This window comes from Mandrillus leucophaeus, unplaced genomic scaffold (assembly GCF_000951045.1).
Source record: "Mandrillus leucophaeus isolate KB7577 unplaced genomic scaffold, Mleu.le_1.0 Scaffold414, whole genome shotgun sequence".
NCBI lineage: Eukaryota > Metazoa > Chordata > Mammalia > Primates > Cercopithecidae > Mandrillus > Mandrillus leucophaeus.
Genome location: NW_012104410.1, coordinates 636,892 through 649,284, shown reverse-complemented (window position 1 = coordinate 649,284; position 12,393 = coordinate 636,892). Strand labels below are relative to the sequence as shown.

Here is a 12,393-nt window from a genome sequence, read left to right as displayed (position 1 = left end):
ATCCTGGGTGATAGGGTGAGACTCTGTCTCAAAAAAAAAGAAAAACCTCTTCCTCCTCCTCCGCCGCCGCCGCCGCTGCCGCTCTCCACCGCGCTGTCCTCATAGACGTACATAAGGCTCTCTGGCCAGCGTGGATGCAGGAGCAGCGAAGTCGTCATGACATGATCTGCTGGAGCTTTTTAAAAACTCCACTTGCCAGAGGCAGCGAGCAAGGGAGACACCTCGCTCCTGTTTCCCCTCCCCCATCCCTCCCCTCTTTTCTCTCCACCCCTCCCCTCCTCCTAGTGCTTCCACCTCCCTCCCTCCATTCCCTCTACGCATGCGGAGAGACTTCATTAAGAAATCCACCGGTTCCCGCCCTCCACCTCTCAGCACCCCTCCCGCGCCCATGTGACACTCTCTGCGCACGTGATGCCCGGGTCAGGTCTCCTGGGGTTCCCGCCCCTCTAGGTGGGGCGGGGCGAAAAGAAAAAGATCTCTGCTGATTGGATCTCAGTTGGGCCAAAGGAGGCGGGAGCTGGGAGATTTAAAGGGACAGGGAGACGCCCCCTGGCCGGCCCCAGGGAGGGGGTGGGGGAGGCTGAATTTGGCCGACGCAAAGAGGGCTGTAACTGGGCGCCTCCGCCTAGGCATAGAATGTGCACGGGGGAGACAGACCCCTATCCCCAAACCGATCACTGTGACTGCCCAAGTCTCTGGATTGGGGCTTGAAGCTAACGGTGGGGAAGAAACCAGATTGTAAAGAATAATAAATGAAGATAATAGAAAACAGGCAGGAGCGCTCCAGCCCTGGCAGCTCCCCTCCGCTCGCGGCTGGAAAGAACCCGATGCCGCGTAGTGAGCCTTTGATGCCGGGATTGTGTTTCCATTTCCTACTTTCAGCCACTTTCCCCGGAACCCCAGATGTCTGAAAAGGACACTCTCCTTTACCTCGCTGGATTTTTCTCAAGCGGAGAGGGGTGTGACAACCCCCAAATACAGAATTCATCACCTGGGGCAGGGGATTGTGAAGCAATGGAATAGACTCAGCAATAAATGGAGAAAGAATAAAACGAGGGAAATAAAAACCATAGAATAGACTGATATTTCAATATGCAACAGAAAAAAAATCTCAGAGTGAGGTTTTTTAAAGAAATGCGGGTGGTGGGGGCGCAATATTCAGCCTGGGAAAGCTAAAAGCCCTGGATGCGAAGGAGAGAGCGCTCTCTTCTATAGCTATACAAAAGAGAACGTGGAAAATGGGGGAGATTCAGTGCTACCCCTTTCAAGGGACCTCTCTGGCGCCACTCTGGGGACCCTGCAGAACCCACCTCTGCCCTCAGGAGTCTGGTCCCCAGTTTGAATACCCTCACTGGACCTCCCACGGCTTTCTTAGGTCACCCTCTTTTAGTGCGGAATAGTTTCATGATCTAAAACTGCCCCCTATTTCAAAGAAAAAATTAACACCAACTTACTGATTCTTCAAAAGCTCTCCCTTCTTTCCTCCCAATCTCCCAACTTGTCAGGAGCCTCAATAGAGTCACCCCTTTCTGAGGGAGTGTCTCCGTGGAATTAAGTTCCCTTTCAGCAGAGGACCTCCCTGAGAAATAGTAATGGAGAGAGAAAAATAAGAGGGGAAAGGGGCTGCAGCGTTTCCTTCTTTCCTGCCTCTGCCACAGGTTTTAAATGCTGAGTGCTCGTGTGTAGCCAGCGCACAGGCCATGGCCACACAGTAGCGCCTGGCTCAGCCAGACCTACTGCACCCCTCAAATGGAAAGCAAATGGACAGGTCTGCAGAGACCCCTTCGGGCCACCTCCCTCCTCTTTGTGGGGAGAAGGTGGTGTTTGACGGTTGAGAGCACCCGGACATCGGTGAATTAGGATAGTAATTCTTATCCGCGTGATCTTGAGCCAGAAGAGTCAGCTCAGAGTTCGGAAAGCAGGCTGCGGGCTGGGCTGGCAGTAGAAGGAAAAATACAACAGAAAGAAGGTTGAGACATAAGGAGACCAGCTGAAGTGTGTATTGAGGGCAATGACGGAGGGGCGAGGAGAGATGAGCCCAGTGGAAGATAGGGTCTTGACGGGAGCCGGCTCTGCTAGGAAACTGCTTATCCTGCTGCTGGAGTCCAAGGTCAAGGTAAAACGAGGAAAGCAAACAGGGCCTGGCCAAGTCTAGACTGGGTCGTGTGACCTTGGCCCCCTTGCCTAAGGCCTGGCTGGTGGGGGTGGGTGGGTAGGGAGGCCTGTCTTTTTCCAGCCGCGGGTAGTAAAGATGGAACCCAGATCCTGGCCTCCCCTTCTGCGAAGTGCTGCGCCCAGGTGGAAGAACTGGGGCGCTGTGGACAGGGTTCCGCGGGACTGCCAGGAGAAACAAAGGGCCTGAAATGCCCATCCCATTCTTGGGGCTCCCTCCCTGGTCAGGCCCAAAGCCGGACCCGTTTTCCGTGGGCCAGTACTCAAAGACACATCTCCAGCCTTTGGGAGGAGGAACCAGAATGGCGGGAGTAGGAACCAGAACGGCGTGAAGGATCTGGGTGCAGGGTGGCCAAGCAATAAATAAAATTAATAGTATGGTCTTTTCCAGGTTTATATAAGGGCATTAACTATTCCTATTGCAATGAGATATAGATTTAATTAACCTAGCAACTTTACAATTCCATTTATTAGGAGCACTATGCGGCCAAAATGTAGTGGCGAGAAGAAAGAAAGGGAACCATAGTCCTCTTCCTCAAGAAGACCAGCCGAAGTTGTAGGCCTCCAAAGCGACTTGGAGCAGTAGGAAGGCTGGAGGGGAAAGTTTGGGCTAAGGGCAGTAAAGGCGACTGGGGAAGTCCGCGTGCTCTGAACAATTCCCTCTTCTTTCGCTTGGTTCCCCAAGACCTTTCGCGCCTGCAAACGCAGTCTCCAAGTCTGGGGCGCCGGGATCGGGGAGGGAGGCGCCGAAGAAAGAGCTTGCAGGAGGGCGGTGGAAAGTAAAGCCTTGTTGGTTAATTAACTTTAAGCCTGGGGTGGTTTCTCTCCCCTCCCCCGAAAAAAAATGTGGATCTCGCTGAGACACAAATAAAATCAAATTAAACACTCCAGGAGAATATGCACCACTAGAAACGTAGTAATTACATCTCCAAGGCGATCTCGCCCTAGAAAGCCTTTCTAGGGCCTGGCGCTGAAACCCTCGGCTGCAGTGCTCACCCGGGCTCGCCCCGCTGGCCTTCCGGGATTAGGCGGTGAGGTTTGACTGTGGATGAAGTTTAGAGAAAATCCAGCTGCTGGTATGCGGAAAAAGACGGAGCATTTAATTATAAGGAAGGAAAATGGAAAACAGCTCCTCAGCCTCGTCGGGAAGCCCCGACTCTGCTCCCGGCTGCTTTTTCAAAGAGACTTCTACATCGCGGAGCGGCAGGAGCCACTCTGCCCTCAGCTACCGCCCATGCACCGAGCTCTCGGCTAAGTTCGACTCTGAAATGTTTTCTTTTAAATGCTGCAACACATAAAGGAGATATTTAATGTGCCTTTTCGCGGGAAGCGTGTGTGTGTGTGCGCGCGCGCGCGTGCGTGCGTGCTTGTGGGTTTAGGGATGGGTGCAGGCTGCCTGCACTGATTCAGCACATGGCCTTGTGGACACAGCCCAAATGTGTTCCTAAAGATAACCAGCTCTCTGCTTAAATCCTCTGTATGCAAATAAAAGTCTCTGCTTGTCTGTCTGTATACACTTTTAATTGACATGGTTTTCCTACTCTACTTACAAAGACATCCCCCAGGAAAATATAGAAAAATGAAGAAGCAGATGTCTGTGTCTTTCTGAAGTTGAGGGGTGGAATTCACGCCCCACCGTATCTAAGAGGAAGTCAGAGGTGTAACTTAGCAACATTTGCAAGCGGAGGGTGCAAGCCTGATGCACACATTTGAGGGCTGGGTGTAGCTTCAGTGCTAGACTAGGGAGAAGGATGAAAGAAATGGCGTTGCTGTGTCCCTGATTCAATGCCCAGATTTTCTCCTCTGAAAATTAGGTATCAGATTATTTCTCTCCCTGCAGCCCTTTTCTCTGTTTCCTCCATATGATGGGGTGGGGGGGAACTTAAAGCTCTGAAGCTCCTGCTCCCCCCACCGGCTTTTTATGGGAGAAATTCCAGTTTTAAAAAAGGAGAGGGTGGGTTGAGGCTGTAGGAGAACAAAGAGCCTGACCACCATGGGGTCTGGATTCTGGCCCAGACTTGGGGCCTTATAGGGCAGGCAAAGGATTTGGGGGCCCTTTCCTGTCCAAGGTTCAGGTTGCTGATGGAGGAGGAGATTTGTGAAGGACAGAGGAGGACAGGGCCTGGGCTAGCCAAGAAAGGGATGTTTGAGAGAGGCCACTTATAGGCAGGGATTGGGGGTTCAGAAAGGGCATATGAGAGGGTATACCCTTGAGGGTGTGTCTGTGTGGAAGACCCTCCCACATGCTTGGAAAAAATTCCAGAGGGGCTGCAGAGGGTGATGCTGGTAGAGAAGGAAAGAAAACTGGCTGATCCTGGAGTTCCCTGGACCTGTCCAATCCCCTCCCCTCCTTTTTCCGTTCCTTCCACTTCTCTGGGCTCCTGGAGGTCCCTACATCCCTCTGGAACCTGCTCTACTTTGATCTCTCCACTCCCACAGCCCAGCCTCTGAGAAGGGCCACTAGGCCTCTTCTACTAGCTTGGGAACTCACCTCCTGGACAGCGGCTGCTATCCTGACATCTTCCATCTTTAGTGTTCTCCCTCCCTAGGCCCCCAGCTTGAGGGAAGATGGGACCAGGGTAGCTGAGGCATCACTTTGTTCCTTGTTTCAGAGTTTTCAGCTCTTAAATCAAAACTTGCCTTCCTCCAGGCCCCACTTATTTCCCTGTGGTAGATATCAGGGAAATCCATTCCTCTCTGCTGCCTAGTTAGGACTTGCAGTGCAGGCTGAGGTTTGGGGTCACCTCGAAGACCTTTTCCTCTCTGGCTCTGCAGGGATCCATACAGGGGCCCAAGTTTAGGCCATCACAAATCTTCTCCTGGATTCTCCTCTAGCATGCCCCCAGATGCAGACTCTGCTTCGTGGTGCACTGGGTTTGGTCGGGGGAAATCAAGTGGCCCCTTCCGTGGAGAACTGTCAGGAAGCCTCCTCCAGTGGCCTCTGGAGTCCCTAACCCCAGTCCTCTTTCTTTCACAGCTTCCCCGCCCTCCTACCCCTGTCAAGCTCATCACAGAGCCCCTTCTCCAACCCTCCTCATCTCCTCCTTCCTTAGCCCTTTTCTAGCTCTCACCCCACCCACCCCCTTTTCTTTTTGGGCAGTATCTCAGACTGTCACTTGGCCCCCTCCCTACTCTTACCTTTCATTGACAAAAGAAGTTCAGGGACTAAACACAGAGTTAAGAAATTAACAAAGTATCTCTTCCCGCCTTCTGGCTTCACCACAGCTCCTACCGCCACCCTGTCCTCTACTGGGGGAAAAGGCCCCCTGTGCCCTTCCCCTCCCCCTAAACACCCTTCCCCTTTTAGGAAGCCCTTCAGAAACAGACAAATAAAATCTCTCCCGGTTTTAGGGCCTGTCTGAGAGGGAAGTCCAAGTTCATTTTCAAGTTAGACAAGAGAGCTGAGGGGGGATGGGAAAGAGGTGGAAGAGTATTTGCTGGGGGCTGAATTTGGCTTGCTCGTAGAGACCTAACAAAAGCCTCTTTTGGTCAGAAAGCCAACAAACCGAATGCCTGGAAAAGGTATTTATCACTTTCGATCATTTCCTTCATCTTTTAAAGTTTAGATTTGAGGCTCCTAGAAGGGAGGCAGACCAGCCAATCTTTTTTTCCTTCTTTTAAAAGATTTCCAGTTACTTTAAAAGCAGATATGGAAAATAACATTTTTTTAGGGCAGGGAGGGGATGGGCCTCAATACAGCATTCTTCTGGGTCAAAGTGCACTGGTTAACCTGTCCCAAAGAATGACCAAATACAAAAGACATAGCTGAAGGGCCGAGCATTTCACCTCTAATGAGGTGAGGGGCCTCCTTAGTCCCACCGTGGTGTGGGAACTGGAATTTGGTGGGATCCTAAAAGGGAGATGATGGAAGGAATATATATATATTTCATCACAGGGAAGAGGAAAAATTATATCCTAAGTGGATCACAGCCTAGTTCTCTCCATGACCAGACACCTCAGCAGTTGCAGCAAAAGTACATTCTAATATGAAAATCACTGAGCAGAACACAAGAAATTAAAGGACTTTCAGAAGATGCCTCATCAAAAGAAAGAAAATTTAACCCCTCCACTTCCAAAAGAGAGGGAAGAGAGACCCAAGGCTCTACTGAAGGGGGAAAGAAACAACTTCTTGCTAAAATGACTAACCTTGACTGGGATCTATGGAACAAAAAGGTAGAAGGGAGCTTGTATATTTGGGTATCTGGGACATGATTCTCACTGGTAGTAATTAATTAAGTCATCCTAAACATATAGAATTTGGTACAGTTTTAGTGACTGGAGGGAAACTATCACTCTGATATCCTTGGGGTTGGGGACTGTTAAACTTTACCTCCCTCACTACCCTCCTCCCTCTCATCCAAATTTCCCCCTCTTCAGGGAGTATTTAGAGGCACATTTTAAATCTTAGCTGTGGTGTTGCCTTGTACATGCAGCAAAGCTGATGAAATCTAAGGAACTAGAAAGGAGAATGGGGACATCCATTTTTCCTTTTCCCAAACATTGGATTTATGCATTCACCTGCATAGTCAGAAAAAAATTAACTCAGATCAGAAGAAATATCTTTCAAGGCAAAGAGACCATCCCAGACACCTTGAATTTGATAGTCTTTAGCATTTCTGGGGAACATGATTGTTAAGTCCTGGTTTTTGGACAGTGCACATGCTGGGGAACATGTGTTGCAACAAGTATGCATTGTGCTTGTGTAGTATGGAGACAGACATTTGCGGGTGTTGTAACAGGGGTGCTGGTTGGGGCAGGCTAATGAGGTGGACATGAAAAGGAAGAAAACATGGTGAGACTGTGAGCTTGGGAAAGACCCAACTGCTCTATTCAAAGGCAGTCATCTCTCCTTAGGCTTAGCCACTACAAGCAAATAGATGGGAAAGAAGAACATCCCCAAGTTTGCAGAGATGCATTTCTTAAAGCCCCAAAAGAGAGGACCTTGTGCAACTCTTCTCCTACTCTGAGGCCTTGGGAGAATAGTCTGCTATAGCCTGTATTTGTGATTTAAAGCACTTGTAGCTCTCTTTTCAGTGCTTGGCTTATTAATGAATTTCCCTCCAAAGGAGAAATACAGATTTATTCCTTTCATCTATTATAGACTTATTTCTAGACAAGAAAGTATGTAATATATATTTTGTTTGGTGTTAAGGGAACTTCAGATAAATATTAACATAAGAAATGTGTCCTCAGATACCCATACCCATATAATTAGGATTACCTTATTATCCATATAATAATCTGAAAAATTTTTAAAAATAATGTTTTCTTTCAATATGACAACATAGTTAAGTTTAATTAAAAAGTTTAAAGGCTTTAATTGTTTATATGCCTACGCTGAGATGGTGGGAGGCTTGACCGACTTATAGTTCGGTGGGTAAACACGTGTATTAGTATAGAGGCTTTGTTAATGTATTTCCATTCACGTTGTTTTCTAATGCAGTCAGCCATTAAACGGCAATAGTATTTAAGTATATGTAAGTGCAGAGATGCTTTTTAAAGTTATATTTTTAATAGATAATAAAAACACCATGTCTAAGAGAATTAAAACACCATGTCTCTGCTGTTGCTCCCAGACAATTCTCTGGGAAAATTTTTCCCTTAGGCATCATTTAGCGGTATTGTGCTCCTGAAACCAACCTGCCATCTCGCCAAACTTGGCAGGACGCTGGCGTTGGCTCTGTTCTTTCAGCGCGATTTTCTTCCATGGATTTTGGGATTCGGGTCGCTTCCAGAGCCTGGATGGTGATTCCGCTTAGCCTGAGGAGTCATCGCCGCCTGGCTCCGCCAGGAACTTGGCGCCAGCATCTAACTCCTTCTTTTCCTTTTCCTGTGGCTTTCTCCCAACGCAGAGAGTTCCTTAGTTTATTTTAATATGCTGGTTTAAAAATTTTGCATATAATAATTGTTTAGTATTTTATTTCACTAACCCAGACCAAGCTTCTTGGCGAAAGCTGCTTCCCCACAAGACAATAAATGGCCGACGGAGCTGCAGGATAACTGCCCACACTAGGAAGCGCCCGCTCCACTGCCCGGCGCTAGAGCAGGTCCAGTGGGGCAGGCATAGTCACATACGCAATCCTGATTGATGCCCTGTGTGCACGTTATGTGCACCTATTGCCGAGCACACAGGTGGGTACATTTATTAGTGGGGTAGGAGAGAAGTAAGCTCCTGGAGAGCTCTGAGTGTGTGGGTAGACAGCGGACCCACCCTAGGGCCTGGGCATTCATGAGCGTGCTTGTGTGAACAGACGCGGAAGGTCGGGAGCTAGGTCCTTGTGCCTCCAGAGAGACACATCCTGACTGCCAATTTCTCTTAGCAACATCCCCTGCCAAGACCAAGAATCAGCCTTTCCTCTCTTCTCCCCTCACAGGTCCCTGTGGAAAGGGGTCCTCCCAAATGGGGAAACAAACGAAGAAAGAGACTATTTTCTGTTGTTTATGCCCAGTTTTGGGGTAGGGAAGTGGTTAAAAGATAATCATACACCTATAAAGATTTGCCAAAGAAGGTTGAGTGAATCTCGGGCTCAAAAAGAAATGTGGGGAAGCAGGAGGTGGTGGGCAAGGGCTCGGAACCAAAGAGGGATAAACCATGATAATAGACTTCTGAAAAGCTGGTTAATCTTAGCTGGAATAATGGCAAGGAAGAAAGCAAATTATTCAGCTATCAGGAATCTTACTATTACTTTTGATGTTGCTGTGTATTTGTTGTCATTTGCTGAATATAATACATGTGAAATGGCATGGTTATGTCTTATACAGAAGCCTACAATGACAATATGCATTTACAGTTGGTCATGTTTCAAATCTGCTTCTAAACTTGGTGCACTGGGGTCTACAAATTTTCTATTTTAAGTCTTATCTTTAAACTGCTTTGTACTTTAAGTAGTAGGGGCAAGATCATAAACAGTGGTGAATTTTTCCTTCCAAATATTACCAGTAAGAAAAGCAGATTCACTACCTTTCAAAGTTTAGCCTCACCATCACGCTTGAAAAAAGTTTCCCAAATGTGGTTAATCCTGGGAAGAAGAAAGCCCAACCAACCCTCTCCCCCTCGAACATGACTGCTCCTTGATCCTTGATGACTTGATCCTTCAAGGTGTCTAGCTCTCTGAGTTCAGCCTTTAGGGAAGTGAGTTATTTGCAAGGTCCAGAAACATGCACTGTAGTCTCCTGGCTTCTCCGGGCTCACTCCATGGGCTGTGAAGCCAACAGGGGATCTCAGATGCTCTGCCCAGTAGGCCTGGAAGACAAATCTGAATTTGCAGTTTCAAGCCGAGTTTTCACCTGAAGGCTACGTGGGCGATGCCCCAACTATGCTTTGCAAGTGCATATTCAGTTTAAAAACTATGTGGAGAAGTCTGGTCCTACATAGCTATGATCATCTTGGAAAAAAACAAAAACAAACAAACAACAAAAAAAATGGAGCCCAAATATTCTTTCTGCTAAGAAATAAAATTTTTCATAGACACAAGTAGAAACCCTTGTCTCTTCTCTCTCTCTCTCTCTCATATATACACACACACACATATATATATACACATACACACACGTATATACATTTTGGTGACTTGATCTAACTCTATACATTTTATCACAACAGATACAATATCCTCCAGGAAATAATGCCCAGGAAGGCGCTCTGTCTTTCTATACCAGGAAAAATGCACAGAAGACCCATTTCACCATCTTAGAGCGCTGTTGTCTATTAGATTTTCCTTGTTTCTCTCTCTTTTTACTGTCCAGGGGTGATGAGTCTCCACAAACAATCAGAATTCGTGTTTTCCTGAATTATTCAAATAATCGAAAGGTGAGTGATGGGAGGAGGACTTATCTGAGTTGTTCGATAATTAAGCTTTCAGGATTTTTATTTTTATTTATTTATTTTTTAAATTTTAGAATGCAAGATTAGCGTTTTTCCCTATTCCAAACCTCAGGGAGAACCTTGAGGCTGTGAACCCGCCTCACACAGTGGAGCCTGGAGAATGGGGACCATGCTATTTGAACAGGGAACATATTTGTAATAACTTCAAAATCTACCTTGGTTAAAAATACCTACGACCATCCCCACCCCCCGCACCTCCCTCTCCTCCATTTCTTCAATCTTTAATTGGTAACTTCAGCATCAACTATCAAAAGCTGTGGGGGAGAGTACTCTTTCTCCAGGTCGAAAAGGCACCTCTCCTTGCACTCCCTGACCTAGCCAGCTCTAACGTGCAGGCTTATTCTGGGGGAGCTTCAGAGGAAAAGCCGGGAATGGGGGTCTTAATCTCGCTCTAGATCTTTACTTGCAGAGAGATGAGTTACATTGTTTAATTTTCTTCTCTACCTGGGCCGTTCAAAGAGCTTAGGAATATTATCTTGTCTATTTCCCCGGAGTCTTCATATTCTGCCCCTGCAAACTGACGACCTCCTCCAGCAGAAATCAGGCGGAGGAATGGCAGGAGCGGCGTGGGTGAGTTCTTGGCGGAGGACTTATCTTCTCCTTCCCATCCCACAGCTGCGTACGCTGGACTGGCGCTTGGGGGCTCCCGACTTGGAGGGGTGTGGGCCGTGGTATTCAGGGCTTTTTCTCCATCCCGCCCTGCAGGGATCTGGAGTCCAGTGCCCTGCAGGGATCTGGAGTCCAGTGCCTCCAGGGAACCTTTCCTAGGCTTCAGGCGGCGGGGAGAGCATGCCAGTCCGGGAGGCAGCCCCAGAGGGTTTGCACAGTCCATAGACGGAAGTCCCCACGCTCCCAGCCTGGGACGGGGCGACCCTTATTTTCTCAACTTGAACCCAACGAAATCTTCAGCAGTCACGAACCTCAGCTCGCAGACCGGGTGGCGCCTGTCTGTCCACGTCTTTGTTTTTTTGAAGGAGATACATTTAAAGGAAAAAAAAAAAATCAATCCGAGAGAAACTTGCATTTTCAAACACTCAGAGCGGAACTTGTAGGTGTTGGCGCCTCACTGGGGCCAGGCATCCGCCCAGCGCTCCCCGCCTTCCCCAGGAGTTGGGTCCCGCACCAAAGTCTACTCGAAGCCGCGGCAAGTCACTTTCCGCCAGTCACCCTCCCAAGAACCTACCACCCCCAAAAGCCATTTTTCAAGAGGAGCAGGCCCCTTCTCCAGGCTTCTCCGGAGGCCGAAGCGGCGGGCGGGCGGGCGGCCGGTGGCGAGGGGACGCAGCCCAGCCAACTAAGCCAGCTCGTTTCCCGCCACTGGTGCGCATCTCGGGTCCCCCATCTTCGAAGCCCTCGGACCTGGCTTTCGCGCAGACTGGAGAGAAGGAACGGCGAGAGTGAATTGAGGGATTACTGACTCCCGCAGCCTCCAAAGACCGCACTTTGCATCGTTGTAACGCTCAGAGCTGCACACGCCAAAGGCGATTATGGGGATCCTTCTCCATCATGGCATTGGAACGACAGGGCAGAAATTTCAACTTAAGTGTCTACACTGAAGGGTTATGTCTTCTCCAAGTCCTTTTCATTTACTTAGGAAGCCTTGGTTGTATTCTGCTTTGGAATCTGAGGGACCTTCCCCTCTCTTCTGTTTTGTTTTTCCAGCATGTGGTCCAGCTGGTCTCAAGAAATGGGGCAGGGGAAGGGTGCATAAAATAAAACTCCAGTGAAACTAGAAGAACAGAAAAATGCTCACTGCACACAGACATGGATAAAGTAGTGAGTGTGACTGTAGAACGGTGCCTCTGGGGGAGAATGGAGATGCCCTTTTATTTTAAATAGCGACATAGAGGCCGGGAATATAGTTAACAGGGGGAATTGTGTTGCCGGAATCTTTGCTTTCCTTGATGGGTCCTGCAAAGCTCTTCGCTCCCCACCCCAGTGAGAATCCAAGGGTGGCGGGTGTTTTATTATTATTATTATTATAAATAGTCAAACTCTTCTTGTAATGACCTCATCCCTGCCAGATGTGTCTTCTGATCTCATCAGAATGCGGCACTTTAAAAAATTGAATCCAGTTTTGGAATTAATAAGATGTAAAATATGTTTATTTTATTTGGGGTTGAAGGGCCAGGCAATTCTTCTGCCTTCATGGATTTTACTGGCTTCTGTGTCCAGTGGCACATTTTACTGGATTGTTTTCGGTAGCAAGGATTTTTTAGGGTCGTGTTTACTTCCAGGCTCTCTGAGACCTAGGAGTTTCAGGTGCATATTCATTACACAAGAGATGAGAAGTTCCACCAGGGGAAGGAACAAATCTGCGAGTAGGTCTCAGTCGT

At 48.2% G+C, this 12,393-nt stretch overlaps 1 protein-coding gene across 1 annotated transcript in view; it reads right to left on the bottom strand.

Annotated features, from left to right (window-relative positions):
* HOXC13 (homeobox C13) overlaps positions 1 to 158 on the bottom strand; it is a 7,607-nt gene extending 7,449 nt beyond the window's left edge. Inside the window, exon 1 of the mRNA XM_011992641.1 lies at positions 47 to 158. Within this exon, the coding sequence (XP_011848031.1) occupies positions 47 to 158 (112 nt within the window). The remainder of the gene's footprint in view (positions 1 to 46) is intronic.
* Between the last annotated feature and the right edge of the window lie 12,235 nt (positions 159 to 12,393).